We start from the raw sequence: 27,515 nt of genomic DNA on the forward strand, positions 1-27,515 counted from the left end.
TCCCCTCCCCCCACCTTCTTGCCCTAACTTCTCATCTTTTTTCTCCAGTATTGATGAAGGGTCTCGGCCCAAAACAGTGATTGCTTATTCATTTCCACTGATGCTGCCTGGCCTGCTGAAAATTGTCCAGCATTTTATGTGGGTTGCTCTGGATACCCAACATCTTCAGATTTTCTCTACTACTACACTGCGAAGTCTCTTCCAGGATTGCCTATCCTGAAGAAGTTTAAATCTTACCTACGATGGGAGTTCAGTGAACCCTCTCTTGCTGCTCCCTCTCTGTGATCTCTGCTGCTCTCCCACTCTTCAACCACATGCTCACCCAAACCTGCTACCACAACCACGTATCCTTCTTAGAAACATGTCTTCGCGGCCATCTTGTGTTTTCTGTAACTTCTGCCATCTCCAATGGGATCCCATGACCAAGCACATCATCCCCCCTCCCCAATTTCCGCTGGGATCGTTCCCCACGTGACTCCCTTGTCCATTCATTCCCTTCCTACTGACTACTGACCTCCCTCCTGAAATTTATTCTTGCAATTGGAACAAGTGCTACACCTGTCCCTACATGTCCTCCCTCACGACCATTCAGGGCCCCAAACAATTTTCCAGGGGAGGTGACACTTCACCAGTGAGTCTGTTGGGGTCATATACTGTATCCCGTGCTCCTGGTGTGGCTTCCTGTATATCAGTGAGACCCAATGTAGATTGGGAGACCACTTCACCGAGCACCCTTGCTTCAACCACACAGGGATCTCCCAGTGGCCTACTACTTCAATTCTCCTTCCCATTCCCATTCCGACATATCAGTCCTTGGCCTCCTCAGTTTTGAGGAGCAACACCTTATATTCCGCCTGGGTAGCCTCTAACCTGATGGTATGAACATTGATTTCTCAAAATTCTGGTAATTGACCCCCCTCCCCTTCACCATTCCCATTTCCCTCTCTCACCTCATCTCCTTACCTGCCCACCACTTCCCTCTGGTGCTCCACCCCCTTCCCTTTCTTCCATGGCCTTCTGTCCCCCACTATCAGATTCCTCCTTCTCCAGCCCTTGATCTCTTTCACCAATCAACCTCCCAGCTCTTTACTTTACCCCCTCCCCCTCTCCTGGTTTCACATCACCTACCACCTTCTACTACTTCCTCCCCTTCCCCATCTTCTTGCTCTAACTTCTCATCTTTTTTTTCCAGTCCTGATGAAGGGCCTTGACTTGAAACATCAACTTTCCATAGATGCTGTTTGGCCTGTCGAGTTCCTCCAGCATTTTGTGTGTGTTGCTAATGGGATCTTGGTCAGCATGGACAAATCGAGCCAAGGATCTGTTTCCATACTGTATAACTTTACAAGTCCATGAATAGGATAGATTAATTTACATTTCACAAATTCTTTATTGGCCATTTTTGATTATAACTGGAAACTCAAAATCATTTGGGAAGTTTTAAAGTTGCTTTCATGGTTTAGGGACTCATGGGTCCACTTAATGTCTTTAACTTGTGCTGCATTTGACAGCAGGCCATGAGGCCAGGGGGATTTTGACTACTTTAAGATGAGGGGACTTTAATGTGTTGCTGCCTGCAGGAGCACAGTGCCTAACACGACAGTCACCCACTGCGCGTTACACTGTGCCTGACACGACAGTCACCCACCGCGCGTTACACTGTGCCTGACACGACGGTCACCCACTGCATGTTACACTGCGCCTGACACAACAGTCACCCACTGCGCCTGACACGACAGTCACCCACTGCGCCTGACACGACAGTCACCCACCGCGCCTGACACTGTGCCTGACACGACAGTCACCCACCGCGCGTTACACTGTGCCTGACACGACAGTCACCCACTGCGCCTGACACGACAGTCACCCACTGCGCCTGACACGACGGTCACCCACTGCATGTTACACTGCGCCTGACACAACAGTCACCCACTGCGCCTAACACGACAGTCACCCACTGCGCCTGACACGACAGTCACCCACTGCGCCTGACACGACAGTCACCCACTGCGCCTGACACGACAGTCACCCACCGCGCGTTACACTGTGGAGCAGAGCAGAAACACTCAGGGAATCCAATTACCATGTTAAGAGGAATAATAAAAACTCAGCAAATGAAAGATGTTCACTTGTTTGAATCCTGTCTAAAAATAGGATGTTAATAAATATTAATCCTCATTAGAACAAATGCCAAACGCAATGGAAATTATGAACCATTTGACATGTTGCAAATGAAAGCTGTTGAATTTACATACACTGCTTTTCATCTTCACATGCTCTTACTTGTATTAATAGACCAACATAACGTTTAGAGATTGAGTATTACATCTTTTGCACAATCTTTGCAGCTACAAATGTAACTGAAAATCTACATCGGTCCCCATGACTGACACGAACCTGCCATTAATAACGCTGTCTGGTGAGCGAGTTGTAAATTGTCAGTTTTCTTAACTGACATATTAGATAAAAGCATAAGAACCAGGAGTGAGAACAGGGCATACAGCCCCTTCCTCCTGATGTGTCAAGATGATCATGGCAAATCTCTTCTCTCAAGAAATAACTGAAATCCATTCAAGGATCTCTCCTTGAGGCTGAGACTTCAGTCCATACTCACATTTTAACCTGTGTAAGGCTCATTCCTAATTCTTTCTCACCCCCTACTTTCAACACAACAGGCCCCTTTTCAGCTTAATTCCCATAAGCACAACTATCACCATCCTTCCCCCAACAACGTTACAGGCAGGCTGTTCTCACACACCTTGGCAACAGGAGATGGAGGATTATTTTGTGACTGGATCCCTGTGACCAGTGGTGTCCCACAAGTATCGGTCTTGGATACCTTGCTGATTGTAATATACACTCTGTGTCCACTTCACTGGGTACTTCCTATGCCTAAAAAAAGTGGCTAGTGAGTGAATGTTCATGGTCTTCTGCTGCTGTGGCTCGTCCACTTCAAGGCCCGACATGTTGTTCATCCTGAGATGCTCTTCTGCACACCAATGTTGTATTGTGTGGTTATTTGAATTACTATCACCTTCCTATCAGAAGGCCACTCTCATCTGACCCGGCTCATTAACAGAACTGCCGCTCACTGAATGGTTTTAGTTTTTTGCACCATTCTCTGTGATCTCTAGAGACTGTTGGGTGTGAAAATCCCAGGTGATCAGTAGTTTCTGAGATACTCGAACCAGCCTGTCTGCCACCAACAATCATCCCACAGTTAAAGTCACTGAGATCACATTTCTTCCCCATTCTGATATTTAGTTGGAACAACAACGGAACCTCTTGACCATGTCTGCGTGCTTTTATGTATTGAGTTGCTGCCACATGATTGGTTGATTAGATATTTGCATAAATGGGCAGATGTACAGGTGTACCTAATAAAGTGGCCACTGAGTGTACATGAAGGTCTTCAAAGTGGATGTGGGAAACGAGTTTAGTAAGTCTGTGGATGAGATGAAGATCGGTGGAGTTTTTGACAATGTGGAGGGCCGCAGAGAGATGTTGGTGAAACTGGCAGAGAAGTGACAGGTGGAGATTAATCCAAACAAATATGAAGTGATGCATTCTGTGAGAACCAGTGGGGGACTGGATACTGTGGGAGAGATAGCCTGTCTGGGAACATAGCAGCAGCGGTCAGATCAGTGACCCAATGAGTGGCTCGTGACGGAGGTGATGGACAAATTAGAGCAAAGTCCAGGAGAGCAATAATGATGGGGCACAGACAGGCAGTTCTCCTGTGTCTCTGTTTTGGAAAGGCAAGGAATAGTCAGCATGGTTTTGTGTGTGAGAAACTGCGTCATGTAAATTTAACTGAATTTATTTGAAGAGGTGATTATGAAGATTGATGAGAAGAGGGTCTACACTGACTTTAAGCAAGGCCTTTGGCGATGTCCCATGTGGCAGGCTGAACTGGAGGGTTAGATCATATGGAATGCAAATTGGAGAACATTAGTTTGGAGGAAGGAGGCAGTGGAGGATTTTTTTCCAGCTTGGAGGCCCATAACCAGTCGTGTGCCACAGATATTAGGTTTGGATACACTGCTGTTTGTTATACATTAACAATTTGGATGACAATGTTTTTAATATGGAGCAACACACAAAGAAGCTCAGCAGGTCAGGCAGAATCTATGGAGGGAAATGGACAGTGAACTTTTCAGGTTGATACCCTTCATCAGGGTTGTAAAGAAAGAGGGAGGCTGGTGTAAAAGGTAGGGGAAGGGGGTGGAGTCAGGGCTGGTGGGTGAAAGCTAGATCCAAGTGAGATGGTGATGGCAGGAATGAGAGGGGAAGAACCCGTGTACAAGTCCAAGGATCCTCGAAAATGGCGGCACAAGTAAATAAGACGTGAAGAAAGAATATTGGACAGTTATGTTCATTGCCCATGTCTTAGAATACAAGAGCATGAAGCTTACAGTATAACAGTAAGAAACAATGGTAGGCCAGAACTGGAATACTTGGTTACAGTTCTGGTCATCACACTGTGGGAAGGAAGTGATTGAATTGGAGACCGTGCAGAGAATATGTACCAGATGCTGCCTAGGATGGAGCACTTTAGTTATAGTGATGGACAATAGTTTTCCATGTACCAAAATTTCTTGTTTGCCTTGGTGGTGCAAGACTGGGAACTAGGAAGAGCTGTTGGATTAGCCGAAGTGTGTGGCTGGGGAGCAGATTTGAGTAGGAGGGACTGCAAGAGTATCTGAGGGAAGGTGCAGTGTGATCGAGGAGGAGGCCTGGCTTAGAGAAAGACTCTGAAAGAACAAAGTCCAATCATGAAAGAACAAAGGTTAGGGGAATGGCAAATGAGGAGACCGGTCACTGGAGGTCACAATCATTTAGGCAGAAGTTCAACTGGATATAACTGAAGTAGATAGAATTTGATCCATCAGTTTTGAATAGGTGTATTTGTTGTAGAAAAACAGTGCACAAGAATTCAAATAAGTATGTTTCATCTGAAGTTCTCCTTATTCAATGGCCTCAAAGCAGAGGGCATCTCCACCAGTGCAAATTCCTTTTGGTTTCAACTCAGCAGCAGGAAGATTTATATAGAATTATGTGATATTCTAAATTTTGTTCGATGCAAATCATTTACACACTGCAAGTCAGGAGTATAAGTACAGGAAATGTTTTAAACATCAATCCATAAAGTGGGGGAAAAGGCAGCAAAGTGTGGAAAAGAAACTCCTCATTTTATAGTTTACACAAAGCTGCCCAATGGTGTGGTCAGCTGTATATTCCAATAATTGTCAAACAATTTTGCTGGAATTTCGTTTGTTCTGGACTGGTATGCTCTGCAGGATTAGTAAAAGTGATTGATCTTCCATTAGCTCAGTCACTTAAGACATTACTATCTAAAGTAAGCCTTTCGAGTGCTTTTATTGATGTTGAGGAATGAAACAGTATTAGTTTGTGCATATCCAAGGAAGTAATGTTATCAATTCTAAAACATGACATTAAATAAGATATAATAAAGTTACCTGTGGTACTATTATACCCAACAAAAGAGCAGCCATGGCTGCATAGTGTGCCAAGAACCAATTCAGGACGGTATCTGTGCATCCACGGACATAGATGATGTTAAGAACACTGAGGCGCTGTGGATAAAAGTATGAAATATAGGTGTCAGTCTTGACTCGGTTGAAGAACACACACCCAAGATTTAGAAAGTTGTACTTGAGGGACAGGAGCTGACATACTAATGCTGCAGTTTCAGAGGTGCTGATGTTCGGAAGAGGTATTAAATTCTCTGCCTCTCACATGGATGCAAAGGATGTGACTGCATTGATTTGTAGAAGAGCAGGGGAATTATTCCCTGTGCCCTAAATTTGGGACAAATCACATGCTGTACATACATAGCAGCCAGAGCCTGTGATGAGCTTGCAGGAAAGACTTGAAAATATTAACTACACACGCATATGCCTTGAGAATCTGAGGCTTGCTCATACAATGAATTCAAAACTTCAGAGAACAGTGTGAGAAGCTTGCACCAGACCTCTAACATGATAAATATATGGACACAAGAGCATCTGTGGAGGGAAATAAACAGTTCCGACGAAGGGTTTATGCTCTTCGTAATAAACATTGACTGTTCATTTCCATCTGTAGATGTTGGCCAACCTGCTGAGTTCCTTCCGCATTTAGTATGCAATGATAATTACAGCAATAGTAATAGTAATAGGACTTGGAAGCAGATCATATAGTATATGGGTCGAATCACAAACAAGAGAAAATCTGCAGATGTTGGAAATCAAAGTAACACACACAAAATGCTGGAGGAACTCAGCAGGCCAGGCAGCATCTATGGAGAAGAGTGAACAGCCAATGGTTCGGGCTGAGACCCTTCATCTTCCGTTGATGCTGCCTGACCTGCTGAGTTCCTCCAGCATTTTGTGTGTAACACAGTATGTTGGCTTCAAAGGCATTTTATTGTAATCACTTGATGTGCATGACATGGGTCCAGGAAGCAGCTCGATAACCCCTCTGAGTACAGCACATGGACCCGTCTACTGTGTGGTATGTGGGATTCGTATGAGCAAATTGTCTGTTCCAGGTGGACAGTCATAACCAGGAAGTTATTTATTGAAAGATCTCAGAACTTGCTTTGAAACAGACTTTCAACTAGACTTTCACAGGGATTATGGCTAATGCTTAGGGGTCTACTATTTAACTTCTAAGATGGAAGTGTAATCACTTACTTACTACGTTACGCCACTGGCATTTAGGGCAGCAATGAAGGTTCTGTCTGTATAGAAAGATTCTTCATTTCTGTTTCCATAACTATTGTTTTTTTGACCAGCACAGCAGTTAGGAATGAACGATTGATGCCTGTGTCACTCACATCCCCTCAGATGCATAGTGACCAGTGCATCACTCAGAGTTGAGAAGGAAATAGAAAAGCTTGCTGGAAATAGAGCGGAAAATAAATTACTTTTAAAGATACTTACATGTTTGTTAAGAGTTTTATATCCACACATTGTGTTGACAACATCTGTCTGAAATGAAAAAGAGCATACAAGTTGTTTTTCACGGATCTAAGTACTTTCAAACTTCTTTTTCTAATAATGCCTGCTTCTCCACACTGTTTCACTGACAACAATCAGTAAGAGGCAAAGGTTCAAAACTTCAACCAGAGGGTGGTGCTGTCAGGGAAGTGGTTGAGGCAGGTGCTTCAACAACATTTAGGACACTTGGAAACGTAGAACATAGAACAGCACAGCACAGGAACAGGCCATTCGGCCCCACAATGTTGTGCTGAACCAGCTAAAAAGCAAATCAAAAACACCCAAACAGTAATCCCTCCTGCCTATACGAAGTCCATAGGGTCGGGGATTCTGTGTTAACCTGTATTATCTAAGTGGATGGCTGATTAGCACTAATCGCAGGGTCCTAGTTTTGAGAATTTTACTTCTCGCAGTTTGACTTAGCCAAGCTACCAATGTTCTTTTGGAATTATTATGAATAAACTCTAGTTGCCATTTCTACATCAGAGTCTGTCTTTCCTCTGCACTTGGGTTCTGATATTGCCAGCATACATCATGATGGAAGGACCCTGCCAAGTAACAAACCCAGCAGACGTTGAACAGCAGCATTTTGGACATTGGTCCGCTGGAGGCAAGTGGGCCTTCTATTCTCAGTGCATGTCCCGAATCTACATTCTAAGTGTCCTGAGTGTACGTTTTGAGCTTCTCCAGCCTCCATTCCAAGCTTTTCAAGCTGCAAGTACCCTGGTTTCCAGCTTCAGGTTCCTATGACTTGGGTCTGCATAACAATGGAGTGCTTCAAGCAAGCTTATCAATAAAGTTCATCTGATTCAACAAATCAACATTCAAGTTAACAGTGGAAGAGTCCAGCTCAAAAAGCTGATCCCTGGCTGGAGTGTGCAAACACAAGTAAAGTGTATGCTATCTTACATTTAGCCCCTTGATGAAATTCATAGTACAGATTATGAAAATAAATTTTCATGTAACAAATTAAACAGATTTACACAGAGACAGCTCGCTCAGTGATAAGATAAACCTGTCTATGCTGTCTCAACCTGTAAAATTGTGAGTATAGCCTTCTGCATTCTAATTGCCTCTTGAAAATAGTGAAGTGTGGAACACCATGAGGAAGGTCCTTCTAGGATCCCTCCAAAGGTTTCGAGTTTCATGTTTTCAAGGGCCCAAGCTTCCGGGTCTCAAGGCTTTTTCCAGGTCCAAGTGTTCCCGTCTAAGTGTTCAAGGTTCTCAAAGTTCTCAAGGTTGTCAAGGTTCTTCAGATTTCCTAAGGACTTTTCTTAATGTTTCCAAGGTTTTTTTCCCCCAATATTCTCTCCATCTCAAGGACTCCCAAACCTCCCTCTTGGGGCCCTGCTCAAGGTTTCCTGGTCTCATAGTTTGCATTGTAGGGGAATTAAGGGTTATGCGCAGGTAGGTGGAGATGAGTCCATGACTTGATCAGCCATGATCTTATTGAATGGTGGAGCAGACTCAATGGGCCAGATGGCCTACTCCTGCTCCTATTTCTTATGTTTTTATGTCTCGCTCTAGGTTCTCCTTAAGGTTCCCTGGTCTCTCAGGGTTCCCCTGGTCTCCCAAGTTTGCCTGGTTCTCGAGATTTCAGGTCTCCCTGGGCCATCAGGTGCATCCATTTTTCTTGGAGGGGGGGTCTTGTAATGTTCTTCGGGTTGGGTGGGACACTGGAGACCCTTGTGCTCTGAGGTTTTTAGAGCACCTGAATTGGTTAGTTGTTCAATGACAGTCATTAAACAGTTGAGAGTGTGTTGTGTTTTTCTCAAGCGACTTGATCTTTGTAATGTGGTCTCCTTGTGCCTTTTGTTTAAATTTGTTAAGTTTATTTTGATAGGCTCGGGTATTCTGTGTCTCCTGTATTATTTAAGCAGATGCCTGACTGACACTAATTGCAGGGTCCTATTTTTGAGAATTTTACCTCTCATGGTGTCACTTGGCCGATCTACCAATGTTTTTTTGGATTTATTGTGAGTAAACTCATGTTGCCATCTCTACATCAGAATCTGTCTATCCTCTACACCTGGGTTCCGATATTGCCAGCCCACTCGTGACAACTTCTAGTAACCACTCCCCTCTGTCTCTCCCATCAGCCCCAATACTCCCTTCTGTTCCCTCTGCCCCTGCCCCTCCATTTAGTGTGACTCATATCCTCTTTTTCTGGTTAAGTGCCTGGTTAGTGCCTACCCACCTCTGCATCCTCAGTGCCTTAATCACCCTTCAAAAATAATGGTGTCATTCTTTATATCCTTTTCTTTCCTCTGGGGGGCTCTGTGGTAGTCCCTTGTTCTCATTTCAAACATTTACACACAAAGCTATGCTTCTGTCTTCCTCACCCCTGGATAAAGATGTTACAAACATCTCCAAAAGAGTCTCAAAAACCTCTTTTGCTTCCCATAACACCCTGGAGATTTATCTACCTAAATGTGCATCAATCTTTCTAATGCTTCCTTTTCCAGAAACACAAGTTTCAAGCTATCAGTAGACTCCTTACCCAACACTCCATTCTCCCCGTTCTTCTCCCTGCTTAATAATGATGTATTCATCGAGGATTCCATACATATCTGCATAATGGCTTCCTTTTTGATCTTGAGGGTGGCCACTCTTTCCCGAGGTACCCTCTTGCTTCCAATTTATTTATAAAAGTTTTGGAATTCTTTTTAGTTCTGTTGGTCAATACTGGTCAATAGCTCTTTTTGGCTTCCTAGCTATATCCTTAAGATTACTCCTATATTTTCTATGAACTTCTGAAGTAGCACTTGATAACAATTTCCTATACTTACATATTTTCTTTTCTAACCAATAAAACCTTCAATTTTTTTTAAACCAATGTTTCCTAATCTTATCATTTTTGCCTCTTCCCATTATAGAGACACACTGGCTCTGAACTTATAACATTTTGCTTTTATACATTTTGCATTTAGTGGATGTTGTCTTCCATTCTACTTGCCCCAGGTTTTCACTTTAACTCCTGGAGTAACTCTTCCCCAATGAAAGAAGGATACAGGGTTAATGCCAGGATTCTCAGCAGTGTGGAGGAACAGAGAGATCTTAGTGTCCATGTCTATAGATCCTACAAACTTGCCATACATGTTGATAGGGTTGTGTTGGTCTTCATTTGTCAGGGCACTGAGTTCAAGAATCATGAGATAATGTTGCAGCTCTATAAAACCCTGGTTAGGCCACACTTTAGAGTATTGTGTTCAGTTCTGGTTGCCTCATTATAGGAAGGATGTGGAAGCTTTAGAGAGGGTGCGTATGAGATTTACCAGGATGCTGTCTGGACTAGAGGGTATGTGTTCTGAAGATAGGTTGAGTGAGCCAGGGCTTTTCTCTTTGGGGTGAGGGAGGATGAGAAGTGACTTGATAGAATTGCACAAGATGGTAAGAGGCATAGATCGAGTAGATAGCCAGAGACTTTTTCCAAGCATAGAAATAACAAATACAAGGGAGCATAATTTTAAGGTTATTGGAAGAAAGTATAGGGGAAATGTCAGAGATAAGCTTGCTTTTTTTTTTAAACACAGAAAGTTGTGGGTACCGGGGGTGGTAGTAGAGGCAGACACATTAGGGGTATTTAAGAAATCCTTAGGTAGGCACATGGATGATAGAAAAATAGAGGGCAGTAAATGAGGGGAAGGTTAAATTGATTTTAGAATAGGTTTAAGGGTTGGCACAACATTGTGGGCTGAAGGGCCTGTACTGTACTGAAATGTTTTATGCTCTATGAATACTGATGTAATGCTCCCCCGGTCAGCATTGCAACACCACCTCCCCTTTTGAACATCATAAGCCCCCTCCCCATCATGCCTGAAAATACTATAGCTAGGAATATTGAGCTGCCATTCCTCTACCACATTTCTGTGATTTTTGAAACATAATAACCCCATATCAGTGCCCTTTTGAGTTCTGATGGACAGGATCTACCAGCATTTGGATAGGCAAGGTCTGATTGCAAGAAGTAAGGTGTGGAAAGTCATGTTTGATGAATCTTTCAGAGATGATTGATGTGGTAACTGAAAAGGTAGATATGAAAGTGGGGCAGTGGCCTTTGACAAGATTTCACATGACAGGCTAGACTGGAAGGTTCGGTCCCGTGGGATACAGCAACAGCTAGTTAGGTGAATTCAGAGTTAGCTGGGAGGTAGGAAGCAAAGGATGGTAGTTTAAGGTTGTTTCTTGAAATGGAGGCTGGTAACTAGTGCTGTACTAGCTACAGGGGCTGGTGTTGGGACACTTGTTGTTTATATTTTATAGAAATTATTTGGATGCAAATGCACAAAGCCTGATCAGTAATGACACAAAATTGTTGATAGTGAAGAGTTTTATTGCAGATTTACAGAGGGATCCTGATCAGTTTGAGAAGGGGGCGGATGGCTTTCAATGCAGGTAAGTGTGAAGTAATGCAGTTTGGAAAGTCAAACCAGCATAAGATTTATACAATGAATGGTCAGGCACTAGGGAGTGTAACAGAAGGACCTCAGAGTACGGGAACATAGTTAGTTGAAAGCGGCATCACACGTAGGCAAGTTGGTGAAAAAGGTGATTAGTATGCTAGCCTTAATCAGTTAGGGTACTGAGCATAGGATTTGGAACATTGTGTTGCAGTTGTGTCAGTCATTAGGGCATACCATGTGCCCCCAAAGGCTGCTCATCTCACCTAATGGATCCAAAGTGGTCATTGTATAACAAGCAGTAGTAAATCAAGGCAACTGGACCTGCTGTGTTGTCTGGAAGACATTTTGCCACTCATCTGAGAGGCTTCTTTAGTTCTAATCCACCACGGTGGGAATACTACCTACCACTGATCAGAAATGAAGAAGTTTCTCGGATGAATGGCGAAACGTCTTCCAGACAACACAGCGAGTCCAGGTGTCTTGATTTACTACTGCTTGTTATAACAGATCCAGAGTTATGATGCTAAACTTTTCCAACAAGTTGGAAATAACATAACAGAATGAGTCTTACCTTATTATGTACACAACATGAATACGGTACGCCACAAGCCAATGGTCCAGTTCCTTCACAATTATGATACATATTTGCTGTCCAATCTGTGAAGTCTTGTCCACCACAGCATTTAAACTGCAACAAAACCAACATAACCAATATTTCAGTTTATTTCTAAAGAAAGCAGTGTGGTGAGGGGAAAGAAAACAGTGTCAATAATCTAGCTCAACACAATTACTCCAAGTACTCTGAAACACTGTTTAGAGTTCCAACATTGGTTATCAATTTTACAAATTAAGTTCCACATTGTATAAATGCCTAGAAATTATATCATCCATCTTGTAAGTTTTGTGTGCTACATTCAATTTCAGCTAAATATAAGACACAATAAATACACTGAGGTAGGTTGAATGAAATTTCCATTCTTCTGGGGTCCACTGTCTGACACATTAAGAAACAGAGGAGCCCAGACAGCTTAGGTCCAGCCTGGGAATGCTGCTGATGTTGGTGTATCTAGTTAGCCAGCTCTTTCTCAGGCTCCCCATCCCTATGCATCAATGATACCGGCACCAACATCCAGAAACCATAGCAAACCCACAAAAGCTCACCATCCTTGTTTGACACAGCCCACCCACTTAGCCTGCAATCTGCTGTGCTAACACTATATCCCCCACCACTCTCACCCAATGCAACAATCCGCCAATCATCACCCTCTTGCCAGCACAAAATTACCCTGATAAACCACCTCAATGATAGGATAATGATCTTCTCCTATGCAGATTAATGACCCCTAGAAACTGATACATCTTAGCACACCTAACAAGCCCTAGTACTGATCACTTGGCCCGACATATTGATCGATCCCCAAATCTCCTAATCACACTCAATCAGCTTTCACCCATGACAACCCACAAACGCCAGAGCAGGTGAAGACACACAACCATAAGTATTATCAATTTTTGCATTGTTAATTGGTTGTTCAAACTACCCAATCATGTACCTTTCTATTTTCAGGCAAAAGCTGGTAGATCTTCCATAAATATTAGAAATACTGAGTCTGCATTTCCTGCCTCATCACCTTCTAATTCCAGTTCTTACTTAGTGAGACCTTTGTCTTTGTTAAAGCTCTTTTCTTTTAGTTTTATTTCAATGGCTTTCTTTACCAGGTGGTCCCAAAAGCCAGTGGTGTGGCATAGAAGTCAGTCCTAAAACCATTGTGAATGCAATGTTTTGCTACCACGGATTTCTCCGGGTAACCCAAACACCTCCTGTGTTCCTTTATACGGGTTTCCACCGTGTGTCCTGTCTGGCTGATATTCACTGCTCCATAGTCACAGGGAATCCTGTAAGCATCAGCCAGCCTGAGTCCCAGCTCATCTTTGACTCGTATAAGCTTCCTTATGGGTTTACAGAAGGTATTAATCCGGTATTTCTTCAGAATCCTGGCGATCCCTCCAGAAACTGTGGAAATATAGGAAAGAAAGGTGGTAGCGATGGGTTCCTCCTCATTGTCAGGTTTCCTGGTTTTTCTGTCGGCCCTTTGAAAGGCCTGATTGATTTCCTTCACCCTGTAGCCATCCTGTAGGAACGTTGTGCGTAATTGTTGTATTTCCTTGTTGAGACTCTCTGGGTCTGAAATAGTTTTTGCACGGTTAATCAGAAGTGGATTGGCTACAGTGATGGATCAGACTGAAGGGGGGAGTGGGGGAGAGGAATGAACACTGCACCAACACAATCCAGGTACATGACATCTCACACAAACCTGAAGAGGGAGGAAATTGACATTTTGATCACTTTGGTTCTATGAAAAATAATGATTTGTTCGAAGGAACATTGTTTTAGACATGACAGAGCAGGAGGGATTAAAGGAGGAGGGGTGGCGTTACTAGTCAAGGAAAATGTCACGGCAGTGCTCCGTCAGGACAGACTGGCGAACTCATCTAGTGAGGTGTAATGGGTGGAACTGAGAAATAGAAAGGTATGACTATGTTAAAGGGACAATATTACAGACCACCCAGCAGTCTGAGAAACAAATCTGCAGAGAGATTGCAGACTGTTGCGAGAAACATAATGTTGTAATAGTAGGTGATTTAACTTTACACATGTTAACTGGGACTCCCATACTGTAATAGGACTAGATGGAATAGAGGTTGTCAAATGCATTCAGAAAAGTTTTCTTAATCAGTACAGAGAAGTCCCTGTGAGAGAGTGTGCGATACTTTATCTGCTATTGGGGAATGAGACAGGGCAGGTAACAGAAGTTTATATAGGTGAACACTTTCATCTAGTGATCTCAATGCCGTTAGTTTCAATGTAAATATGCAAAAAGATAGGACTGGTCCATAGGTTGAGATTCACATTGAATGATCTGGTAAGCGTGCTTTGGGACAGACTGTTGTATAGCAGAGGTGTACTTGGTAAGAAGGAGGCCTTCAAAAGTGAAATTTTCACTTTTGTACTAAGCTTGTATGTGCCAGTCAAAGCAAAAGTTAATGATAACATGTATAGGGAACCTTTGTTTTCAAGAGATATTGAGGACTTGGTTAAGAAAAGAAAAGGAGGTGCATAGCAAGTAGGACCAAATGAGGAGTATAAGTAATGCAAGATAAATAAATCAGGAGGGTTAAAAGACATCAGGTAGCCTTAGCAGACAAGGTGAAGGAGAATCTTAAAGGATTCTACAGATATGCTAAGAACAAAAGGATTCCAAGGGAGAAAATTGGGGCAAATTAGGGTGAATAAATCCCCTGGGCCTGACAAGATGTTTTCCCTGGACCCTGCGGGAGGACAGTGCAGAAATTGCCGGGGGCTTTAGCAGAGATATTTAAATCATCCTTTGTGACAAGTGAGATGCCGGAGGACTGGAGGATAGCCAATATTGTTCCACTGTTTATGAGAGGCTTTAAAAATAAACCAGGAAATTATAGGCCGGTGAGCCTGAAGTGAGTAGTGGGAAAGTTACTGAAAGGGACTGGATATATGAGTATTTGGATAGACATGGACCAATTCAGGATAGTCAGCAGGACTTCATGCGTGGTAGGTTGTGTCTAACCAATCTTATAGAGTTTTTGAGGAAGTTACCAGGAAAGATAATGAAGTCAAGGCAGTGGATGTGTTCTACATGGATTTCAGCAAGGGATCTGACAAGGTTCCACGTGGGAGGTTGGTCGAGAAGGTTCAGTCGCTCAGCATTCAAGATGAGGGAGTAATTTGGATTTGACATTGGCTTTGTAGGAGAAGCCACAGAGTGGTAGTAAAAGATTGTCTCTCTGACTGGAGGCCTGTGACTAGTGGAGTGCTGCAGGGATCGGCGCTGGGTCCTTTGTTGTTTATCAACTATATCAATGATCTGGAGATAATGTGATCAACTGGATCAACAACTTTGTGGATGAACCAAGATTGGGGATGTAGTGGACAGCAAGGAAGACTATTATGACTTACAGCGGGATCTGGACTAGCTGGAAAAATGGGCTGAAAAATGGCAGATGCAATTTAACGCCGACGAGTGTGAGGTGTTGGTTGCACTTCAGTAGGATAGGGTACGTTTTACACAGTGAACAGCAGGGCACTGAGGAGTGTGGTCGAACAAAGGGATCTGGGAATACAGGTCCATAATTCATTGAAAGTGGCATCACAAGTTGAGAGAGTCATAAAGAAAGCTTTTGGCACACTGGCCTTCACTGATCAAAGTATTGAGTACAGGAGATATGATGTAATGTTGAAGTTGTACAAGGCCAGGCCTAATTTGGAGTATTGTGTGCAGTTTTGATCACCTACCTACAGGAAAGATGTAAATAAAGTTGAAAGAGTACAGAGAAAATTTACAAGGATTTTGCCAGGACTGGAGGACCTGAGTTATAAGGAAAGATTGAATAGGTTAGGACTTTAGTCCATGGAACACAGATGATAAAGAGATTTGATAGAAGTTTACAAAATTATGAGGGGTATTGATAGATAAATGCAAGCATGCTTTCCCATTGAGGTTGGATGGGACTACAACTGGAGGTCATAGGTTAGGGTGAAAGATGAAAAGTTTAAGGGGAATATGAAGATAAACTTTTTCACTCAGATGGTCATGAGAGTGTTGAACGAGTTGCCAGTGCAAGTGGTGCATGCAGGCTTGGGTTCAACATTTAAGAAAAATTTGGGTAGGTACATGGGTGGTAGAGGTATGGAGGCTATGATTCTGGTACATTTCAATGGGAGTAGGCAGTTTAAATGGGTCAGCAAGGACTGGATGGGCCAAAGGGGCTGTTTCTGTGCTGTACTTTTCTACCACACTGTGACTCATAGAATGATGTTGCAAGTTAAACTCAAGAAAAAAAAGGGCAATTACATTATTGGAACTGTACCTTAGTCTTCAAAATAATCCAAAGGGTAAATTTGTAAGCAAATTTCTAACACGTAAAATTTGTAATTATGTGGGATTTCAATCACCCTGGTACCAAGTGGTCAATGTAAAAGCCCTGAAAGGTATAGAAGGCACAAGAGAGCTGCTTTAGCTGGAACTAGTAGTAGCCATTTCTGTTGAAGTTTATCCATCTCCGTACAACTGTCTTCCTCTCTTAGAGATGTTGTGACTTGTTGGACATTTTCAATTTCTCTGTTGTCTAAGATTTCCAGCAATTGTTTTGTTCTTTCTCGCACTGTCCAGCATGTTCTTTCATTTTCTCTAACTGTTCTCAGTCATCGTGTCATCTGAACAACCCAGGGCCAAAGATATGAGATCTAGAGATACAGATACATAGCTTTCTGGAAGTGGAGACATGGGTAAGCATTGATGAAGGAGTCTGGCTAGTTTGCCTTCATTGGTTAGGACATTGAGTACAGGAGTTGGGATGTTACATTACAGCTGTACGGGTTGTTGGTTCACAAAGATGTTAACAGGAGAGGAGGCTTAAGGAGTGGTCCCAGTTTTTCCCCAGAGTAGGGGAGTCCAAAACAAGAAGCCATAGCTTTAAGGTGAGAGGAGTAAGAGATATAAGTAAACTCCTAAGCAAACCTTTCACCTTTCATGGTGTGTAAATGGAATGAGCTACCAGAAGAAGCTGTGGAGGTGGCTATAATAATGTTTAAAAGACATTTAGAATGGTACATGGCTGGGAAAGGATTGGAGGAATGAAAGTTAAACACAGGTAAATAGGACTAGCACAGGTAGACTTCAGTCAGCATGAGCAAGTTGGGCCAAAGTCTTGTTTCCCTGCTGTATAACTTTGATTCCATGCTCTCTGTCCTATTATGGATATTACAGTGAGTATCTGTCCCCTTCTGTCTAACTCTCTGTTTCCTCATTTATCAGCTATGAGGAAGGGTAGCTGCCATGAAACATTTTTGCCTGACCAGCCGAGTATTGCTTTTCACTTTGACTAGATTTGAGCCTGGTAGCATACATAGTTGCCAAGTTCCTAAAAATTCATCATCTACAACAGGGTTATCTTATTTAATTGAGTCCTGGCCTTCCTTCCTCTCAAAATTTGCTACAAAACCACATTGTCAGACAGTGGAACTAGCGATGCCTGGAAACCTTTTCACATACATGGAGACACCAATATTTTAAAATCCAACCCACCTTCTTTTGGACAAAATCCATTATGTTCTTGAAATCCAGGTCATCATAATAATGTTCAATTCCGTCACGGATGTTTTCATTTATGAAGTCTAATGTCTAGAGAGAAAAGTACACAAAGTTAAACCTTGAAAGCTTTGATGGAATTCATAATCAATCAATAATGAGAATGAAATACTGTATGTAATTCAGGCATTCTGAATATTCATATTTATACAAGAGATATAATGATTATTTATCAATTGTTACTTTTAGATATCCTTTAGAACAGTGTCTGAATTTCAATTGTGATGATATATTTGGTAGTACACAAGTTTAACATTTTAAACATACTTATTACATTTTTATGCAGAGGGCTCTCTCAGCAGACATTCAAATGCTGGTAAAATCATCACAGAAAGTAATTTTTCAAATAGCTAAGATTTTCATATCTTAAGTCATTCTCAAGAGTAAAGTTCCCTGCCCAAATCTCTGAATGTGTCTATTTTTGCCTTTAAATGTATATAAATTCATAAGTTAAACAGAACACATTATTTTGCAATTTCCATATTCCTCTAGATTTAAACCCAGTCCTCTCTATGTTCTGAGAAACAAGGCGATCCCCTACTGAAAACTGGAAAGTCACATGGATGCTCTCCACAACAACTGACACAACTATTTTAGAAGATTGCAACTGTGGAGGACAGAAATGCAAAGAAAGAAGGCAAGTCTCATAAATCAGAACATCCCAGTCCTGACCTGTGGTGGAGTTTAAATGTCCTCCCTGTGACCACAGGGTTTCACCTGGTTTCCTTCCTCATCCCAATGGTATGTTGGCTGGTTATTTGGCTGCAGTAAATTTCCCTTACTTTGGTTGGTGTTAGGTGAGTGGGGGGGGGGGGGGGGTGAGCGGATGGGAGTTGATGGCAACATGAAAGACATTATATTCGTAGAGACATAAGTAAGGAAATAGAACCAGTGGGAATGATCTGAAAGCTGAAGAATACTTTATGTACTGAAGTACTTTCAGGGCGACATTAAGAACATAGAACAATGCAGCACAGTACAGGCCCTTCGGCCCAAAATGTTGTGCCGACCCTTAAACCCTGCCTCCCATATAACCTTCCACCTTAAATTCCTCCATATACCAAGAAGGCAACTTATGTGAGCAGCTCTGATGGAAATCAGCAAACATTCCCATGTTAGACTGCTACAGCTGAAATCCACAGCTACAGCCATGGACAATACTGTAAGCGACATTGTTTTAAGGCAATTAAAAAAATCTATTGCTACTCAAAGTCATTACTTTCAGATGGTAGTCCGCTGGTGTGGTTCTTCTTTAATACAGTGGGAAAGAGAATGCCGCGTTGGTTTAAAAGTTCACTTAAGGAGATAAGGCTTATGGCTCCCACTACCAACTATCCTGTTGGCAATGTGGTGTCTGGTAAATTAATCGATGACCCAAGAGCAAGGTTACTGTACCAAGAGACATTAGCACCTACTGTGTTTTTTGTTTCACAACGTTATGGACAACATGATACAGATGGTGGGTTCACAATTTTCTGCCAAGATAGGACTGCTGAGTCTTTCAAAGGCAAAGGAGGTGGAGTACGCTTTATGATCAACTCCTTGTGGTATACGTGGTGCTGTCCCAGTCCTGCCCACCAGACCAAGAACATTTCGCGATCAAATGTTGCCCATTTTATCTGCCACAGAAGTTTTCAGCCATCATCTTGGTAGTAGTGTACATCCCACCTGAACTGACAGACGTAATCAACAGGCATGAAACAGCACATCCTGATGCCTTCCCCAACATTTTGGGGGATTTTAACCGGGTCAGCTTGAAAACAGTCTCCAATTATTTACCAACATTTCACTTAAGGAGCCAGAGGAGCCACCACACTGGACCACTGTTACCCTACCACCAACAGCACTTGCCACGCCATCCCACACCTACACTTTGGAAAGTCTGATCCCCTGAGTATAAGCAGAGACTGAAGATCACAGCATTTGCAGGCCATTACTTCCTACAAGGTGAAACCTAACATCGTGAATGGCCGTGATGCTTCACTCCCAGATGAGTTCAATGCCTTTTAAGCACGCTTTGAAAGGGAGAATAAAACTACAGCTATGAAGGTACCTGTAGCTGATGTTGGCAGAATTTCAGATGGTGATGAGAGGCACACAGGAGCGAGATACACCAGCTAGTTAGTGGTGTCGCAGGAACAAGCTTGCCCTCAATGCCAATAAGACCAAAGAATTGAACGTGGATTTCAGGAGGGGCAAGACGAGAGAACGCACACCAGTCCTCATAGGGGGACCAGAAGTGGAAAGAGTGAGCAATTTCAAGTTCCTGGGTGACAACATCTCTAAGGATCTACCCTGACCCTAACATATTGATGCAACTACAAAGAAGGTATGAAATGGCTCCATTTCATTAGGAGCTTGAGGCCATTTGGTATGTCACCAAAGACCCTCACAAATTTCTACAAATATTTCATGAGAGCATTCTACTGGGGTGCATCACCATCTGGTATGGGGGGTGGGGGGAGACTACATAGGATCGACATAAGCTGAAGAAAGTTGTAAACTCTTGTCAGCTCCATCATGGGGACCAGCCTCTCCGGCATACAGGACATCTTCAAGGAGCGATGCCTGAAGAAGGTGGCATCCATCATTAAGGACCCCCATCACCCAGGACCTGCTCTCTTCTCATTGCTAGGAGGAACAGGAGCCTGAAGGCACACACTCAACAATTCAGGAACACCTTCTACGTCTCTGACATTAGATTTTTGAATGGACATTGAAACCATGAACACTACCTCCCTACTTTTTTGCACTACTTATTTAATTTAACTGTAATTCGCAGTTTTAAATTATTATTTATTACAAAGTACTGCTGCTGCATAACAACAAATTTCAATACATATGCTGGTGATATTAAAACTGATTCTGATTCAGATTCTGACAGCATATCTTGAGGATTGGAGTGATCAGGCAGATAAATATTTTGGGAGTGGAGTTAAGAAAATGATTTAGGGTTGGGGTGGTGTGAACAATGAAGAAACACAAGAATGAGTTTACAATGAAACACTGAGCTTGCAACTTCTTTTTATATATTATTTTTGTTTTGCAGTATTTTAATCTATTTAATATACATATATATTGATTTACTTGTTTTTTTCTATATTATTACGTATTGCATTGAACTGCTGCTGCTAAGTTAACACATTTCATGACACACGCTGGTGATAAATAAACGTGATTCTGATTCTGAATGGTGAATGTTTAAATACTCTCCAACAGCATGTTAAGCAGCTTTGGAAATGTTAAACCAAAGTCAAAGCAGGGTTTGTTTAGTCCTCTGATTAGAAGTTTGTTCCATATTCTTGTGGGGTTTTATTTACACAGTAGAATTTTGTACGAGTGCACCATTTAATGTCACTGTAGAACACCATCACATGCACGCAACACAAATGTGTCACTTGGACATATGCACTGGCAAATATTTTCTGCAATAACTTCAAGTGGCCATCAGCCCCCATCTCTATCGGATTTATCTTGCAGCCAAATAATTTTGACTTACATAATTTTCAAGCAGATTTCTTATCTTCACAAACCACCAAACATATCTATTTTTTTTTCTGGAAGCTATGCATATATTTGGTTTTGCAGTCAGGAAGAACGTCTTAAGTTTTGACTTAAGGTACTGTAATTTATTCCCAGCATCTCCGCAGTTTTCTTAGGCTGTACAAGTTCACATTAGAACCCATTTTGAGTTTAAAATATGAAGTGAGTGTATTAAGCAAAGAACAATCAAATAATGCAGATACCCTGCTGAATGATGTCAACTTGGACTGAACACAATTGCAGGCTAATTCCACAGCCATCACATTGCAGAGTGCTGTTTTCTCAGCATTGCACGGTGAGAAATGTCTTTCAGCCTGAAGTGGAATGCCAATGGAAATTAAATCTGGTAATTGCAATTCCAATGACAGAAAAACAGCTAATGACATCATCCATATAATAGAAGATTATCTGAGCTGGATTTTCAGGTCAGGTGCCACAGATACCAAGTGTAATGCTAGGAGACCTGAGGGAGGAGGCAGAAGGCATACACAGGAGACTTCCACATGAGTCACAGGTGCCTGAAATACTTCCCCAGAGTCTGAGGTAATGAGTGCTGTAGACGACACCTCACAACTTAATGATCACTGCAGTAATATGAAGGTTGCTGGCATTCCATACTCTAGCAGAAGACACTTCTGTACTTGCTCTACCAGCGATTTCTGCTTCTTCAGAACTCAGACTGTAATCAGCTGCACTCATGTGGCAAACCAGGAACACAGGGCCCCTCCTAAGTTGGGGAAGGAGGAGGGTGAGAAGAGGATAAGCACAACTTTCAAACTAAGATAATCAACTGATACCACCAAGATCCCCTCAGCTGCCTCCTCCAAGTAACCAAGCAATCGCACGGATCAGTGTGGATTCCATTCACCTGGAGTAAAACAGACATGATCGTCACTGCACGACAAGGTTCTAGTGCAAAAATGCCTTCTTTGGCCCAACTCATCCATGCCCATCAAGGAACCTTGCTGAGCCCCTTTCCCATATGTCTGCACTTACACATATCCCTGTAAACCTTTCCTACCTGTGTACCTGTCCAAGTGTTTGTTACATGTTGTAATTGAACCTGCTTCTACCACCTCCTCTGTCACCTTCTGCCACATAACTATCGCCTTAAGTGTGAAAAAACTTCCCTCAGGTCCCCTTCGCATCTTTCCTCTCTCACGTTAAACCCAAGTCCTCTTGTTTTGGACTCCCCTACCATGGGAGGAAGACAGTGACTTTATGAACCTGTATAAGATCATCCCTCAGTCTCCTTCACTCCACAGAAAACATTCCCAACCTTTGCGGTCTCTCCTTTGAACTCAAAGCCTCCAGTCCTGGCAACATCCTTGTCAATCTTTTCTGAACCTTCTCTAACTTAACCAGATCTTCAAAATGCAGAAACATGACATTTTGGAGAGACTCCACAAGTCAGGCAGCTTCTATGGAGAAGAACAAACTGTTCACTTTTCGTACTGAGACCCCCTCATCGGGACTGGAAAGGAAAGAGGAAGTAGCCTGAATAAGGTGGGGCAAGTGAAAGGAGTACAGGTGATAGGTGAAACCAGATGATGGGGGAGGTAGATGGGTGGGAGAAGGGTGATAGTGAGAAGCTGGGAGGTGATAGGTGGAAGATGTAAAGAGCTAAGTAAGAATAAGTCTGATAGGAGCAATGAGAGGACCATGGTGAAAGCGAAGGAGGAGGGGTCTCAGAGGGAGGTGAAGGGCACATGAGCAGAAGAGAAGGCAGCATTGATGGTAGATGAAGGGCGGCCCATTTTTGTTTGAAGAAGGAGGACATCTCAGATGTTCTGGAATGGGAAGCCTCATGCTGAGAACAGATGTAGCAGATACAGTGGAATTGACAGAAAGGAACAATGTTTTTTACAAGATATAGGGTGGGAAGAGGTATAATCAAGGTAATTGTGAGAGTCAGCAGATTTATTAAAGATATCAGTAGACAATCTGTGTCCAGAAGTGGAGACAGAGAGATTCACAAAGTGGAGAGAAATGGACCAAGTAAATTTGAGGGCAGGGTGGAAGTTGAAGGTAAAGTTGATGAAATTGTTGAACTCATCACGGATGTAGGAAGCAGCACCAATGCAGTCATCAACGTAGTGCAGAAAGAGTTGGGGAGTGTTACTTGTGTAGGTTTGGACTATTCCACACAGCCAACAAAAAGGCAAGCTGAACTGCGGCTTATGGCTACACTTTGGGCTTGGAGAAAGTGGGAGGAGCTGGAAGAGAACTACTTTTGCCAGACACAAGAAGATGGAGGGTAGCTGGTTAGATCTGTGGACTAGAAAGCAACAAAGAGCTTTAAATCCCTAGTGATGGGGTATAGACGTGTATAGAGACTGGGCATCCAAAGTGAAAATGAGGCAATCAGAGCCAGGGAACTTAAGAGTGATTGAAGAGGTTGAGAGCATGTGAAGTGTCATTTTTGTAGGTGGGAAAAGGGGACAAAATGGATTTGAGATGTGTGGAGACAAGTTCATTGGGAAGGAACAGGTAGAAACAATGGGCTACCTAGACAGTCAAGATTACGGATCTAGGGTAGGAGGTAGAAATGAGCAGTGCAGGGTAAGGGAACTATGAGATTGGTGCAATAGATGGGAGATGTCCGGAGTCAGTGATAGTGATGGCACAGAGCTGTTGAAGGAATAAGTAAGAGGAGATGTCTGAGAATTGCTGCCTGGCCTCAGCGAGGTAGAGGTCAGTCAAACCAAACTACAACAGCATCCTTGCAGTCTGGAGACAGGTGATCTTCTGATCATTCCTGGACACGACTGTGGTAAACCATGTGTATACCTGTCTGGACACGCCCCCTGCTGACTGCTCCTGTGGCTCCTCCCACAGACCCCTGTATAAAGACGATTGGAGGCACTGCTCCTCCCTCAGTCTCTGAGATGTTGTGCTCCCTTTTGCTGCTGATAAAAGCCTATAGCTCACCTCCCGTCTCTGAGAGTTATTGATGGTGCATCAACGAGGAAGGAGAAAAACTAGTGGATGAAAACATGGATCTCTTGAGGGATAAAGTGTAGGGGAGTTCCTTAGCAGACATTGGAAATTGAGGCCTGGAGCTGTGGCAGAGCAAGAGACAGGGTCTGCAGGTATTGCCACATGGCAGAGAGGGTGTTCCATAGAATCTGGAGGGAGAGGTGTCCGGAGAAGCAGTCAATCATATGGGATTATTGCTGGGTCCAAACTGGAGGCCATCTTTCCTTTGGTCTGCTGATCAGAGCTGGTCACAATATTCCAGATGCAGTCTCACTAATGTCAGCTGTGACATGATGTCCTAACTCTTGTACACAGTGCCTGTCCATTGAAGGGTACTATGTGATTGTACCACAAGGTCCCTCTCTTCTACAATACTCACCATTTACTGTGTAAGTCCTGCTTTGGTTTAATTTCCTAAAATATATCACTTGGAACTTGTCCAAGTTAAATTCTATCTGCCATTCTTTTGCCCACTTTCCTAGTTGTTCCAGTATCTAATTGTAACCTTTGACAACCACCTTCTTTTTGACTATACCACCAATTTTATTGCCATCCATATATTTACTAATCATGCTGCCCATGTTCTCATCCAAATCATAAATATATCTGGCAAACACCAGAGCACCCACATCGATGCCTGCTACACAGCACCTTTCACAGGCCTCCAATCTGAAAGACAACCCTGCACCACCACGCTTTGACTCTTTCTGCCAAATCTTCCCAATTTTGGCTACCTCACTCTGAATCTCGTGTGATCTCACCTCCCGGACCGAGTCTGGCCGCTACGTTAGTGTAGCCATTAGCGCGACGCTATCACTGCTCAGAGTAGGCCCTTCCAGCCCTTCGCGCCATGCACCAACAACCACTGACTGCCGCGATTAAGCTAACCTAATTTACAGTGGCCGATTAACCCACGAATCCATATGTCCTTGGACTGTGGGAGGAAACCAGAATATCTGCAGAAAATCCGCACATTCCGTAGGGAGGATGCGCAGACTCCTTACAGGAGGCACTGGCATTGAACTCCGATTCCCCCTGCTGTAACAGCATTGCACTAACCACTACATTACTATGGTGACGGTTTCGTGAGAGAGCCTGCCTTCACCACCCATTCAGGCAATGCATTCTAATGGTTGAAAGAAAAGTTCCTCCTCAGAGCCTCTAAAACTCTTACTCTTATCTAAGCCTTCTAGTTTTAGACTTCCAAGTACTGCCTTTGGGAAGGGTTTTATACTGTCCATCCTACTGAAGCCCCTTATACATTTGTTCAGCATTCATTCTTTCTATAGTGAATCACCTTTCATTGATTCTATTATGCCTATTGAATATGCCCTCAAGAAAATGAATCTCAGGGTCATGTGTAGTGATATATATATACACACACACAAATTTACTTTGAATCTCTACTAAATTCTCCTCAGTCTTTTCCATTCCAAGTAAAATGAACTCAGCCTCTAATGGAAGCACTCTATCCCAGACAACATCCTGGAGAATTTTCTCTCTCCACTCTTTGGTGCAATCACATCCTTCATACAGTGTAATGATCAAAACTGATCTCAGTACTCCAGCTGTGGCTTCGCAAATCCTTTAGAAAATGTTGCATCATACGCTCTAAACTTGTATAGTCTATGACCTAGCTAATGAAGGCAGTATCACATTATCTACCTGGGCTGCTGCCTTCAGAGATCCTTGGATTTGTGACACAGTCTCCTCCTATGTTCCTCAATATTCCCTAGGCCTAACCATTCATTGCTGTTCTTTATTGTCCTCCCAAAATGCACCAAGTCACACTAGGGAAAATTAAATTCCATCTTGTTCTGCCAAATATCCATAATTGGAACTGGAACAAAACTGCCTGTTGTCAAAATCTAAAACAATTATTAGAAACAAGACCCAAATGTTTCCATTAAAAATTGAAAATGAAAGGCCATTTTGTGCTTTTTTTGTGTCGGATCATTCTAATTATTCAACAATATTAAGCAAAGGAAAAACAAAAGCAAAATAGGATATAAAAAGGTTAATACAAAGCTTAACCATTCAAAGTCTGCTAATATGCATTATGATCAATTTTGTGATAAAGTATTAATTACTTACCTGATTCCTGAAGATCAATGCTACGATTCCACCCATCAATTCAAGTATCAATCCAATTGTAAGTGTGTAGAGAAACTATGCAGAAAAAGAAAATAGTTCTGTCTTAGTCTTAAGCTTTAAAATGCACCAATATTTTTAGAAAAACTGTTTGTGGGTTCAGGAAGCAAAAGTAAGGTGGTGATATTGCTTGACACAGAGCTGATAGATAGTGTAATTTTGTGAAAATAATCATGGTAACATCTTAATGTCAGTCTGGTTGACTATGATGTCTCTTATTATCAATATTTTACTTATAAAGCTGATATTTGCTTCCTTAGGTAAAGCATTGAATGGCTACTGCAGCAACACAAGAAATTGAAGCAGTTCATTCAGTTTCTCATATGTGTGTCACCAAAGACTTCTATCTACTCTCCTAAGAAATTTGTCTTCTTTCTTCTAAAGTGAACAAAGTACAAGTGGTGCTTCACTTCTCCTCAGAACAAATCCAATGTGGCATAACTGCACTGTCAGGTTCACTCCCAACCCCCTCCCAATTTAACTGTTCCACAAGTCAATATGGTGAACCTTGAACAACGGAACTGAAAATACTTGAAACGCTCCGCAGGTCAGCCAGCATCTAGAAATTGCATAACATAGCTTAACTCCTGTAGTCAGATCCTACTGCAATGAAGATCACCAAACTATTTACAGTACTATCCCAGCTGGCTGTTATATCATAGAGTCATACAAAAATACAGCACAGAAACAGGCTCTTTGGCCCATCTAGTCTGGGCTGAATCACTTACATAGCATACTCCTATTGACCTGTACTGGGACCACAGCCCTCCATACCCCCTACTATCCATGTACCTATCCAAACTTCTCTTAATCAAGCTCACATGTACCACCTGTGCTGGAAATTCATTCCACACACTCTCATGAGCCTCTGAGTGAAGAAGCTTCCCCTTATGTTCCTCCTAAACTTTTCACCTTTCACACTTAACCCCTATCCTCTAGTTGTAGTCCCACCCAATACCGCCATGTTAACTCTCCATTACTCATGTACAAAAATGCCTAAGTTAATAAGCTCTGAAAACTAACTGTGCTGTCTTTACGACAGTTATTTAGTTTATAATATTTTCACTTAGTAATTCATTCAATAGTATTTTCTAGTTAGAATTAGAAGTGTTTAAAGTATATTCATTGCATGTAAAATATATCGGCATGCGATGACGTCACATCCGGTTTCGCCGCGTCTTGTGGGAAAATACCGGTTTGAAATTAGCGCGAGGGTGGGGGCTTACCACGAGGCTCACCTGAGCAGAAGT

The 27,515-nt window shown here is 42.6% G+C and overlaps 1 protein-coding gene across 1 annotated transcript in view; it reads right to left on the reverse strand.

Moving 5' to 3' along the window:
• The window catches only part of tspan15 (tetraspanin 15), a 121,746-nt gene that overhangs the window by 34,489 nt on the left and 59,742 nt on the right, over nucleotides 1-27,515 (reverse strand). The window contains exons 3-7 of the mRNA XM_059947293.1: nucleotides 26,209-26,283; nucleotides 17,530-17,625; nucleotides 11,979-12,095; nucleotides 6,948-6,995; nucleotides 5,481-5,597 (exon numbers count right to left, since the gene is read on the reverse strand). Of these exons, the coding sequence (XP_059803276.1) occupies nucleotides 5,481-5,597; nucleotides 6,948-6,995; nucleotides 11,979-12,095; nucleotides 17,530-17,625; nucleotides 26,209-26,283 (453 nt within the window). The remainder of the gene's footprint in view (nucleotides 1-5,480; nucleotides 5,598-6,947; nucleotides 6,996-11,978; nucleotides 12,096-17,529; nucleotides 17,626-26,208; nucleotides 26,284-27,515) is intronic.

Source organism: Hypanus sabinus, chromosome 22 (genome assembly GCF_030144855.1).
Source record: "Hypanus sabinus isolate sHypSab1 chromosome 22, sHypSab1.hap1, whole genome shotgun sequence".
NCBI classification, from domain to species: Eukaryota; Metazoa; Chordata; class Chondrichthyes; order Myliobatiformes; family Dasyatidae; genus Hypanus; species Hypanus sabinus.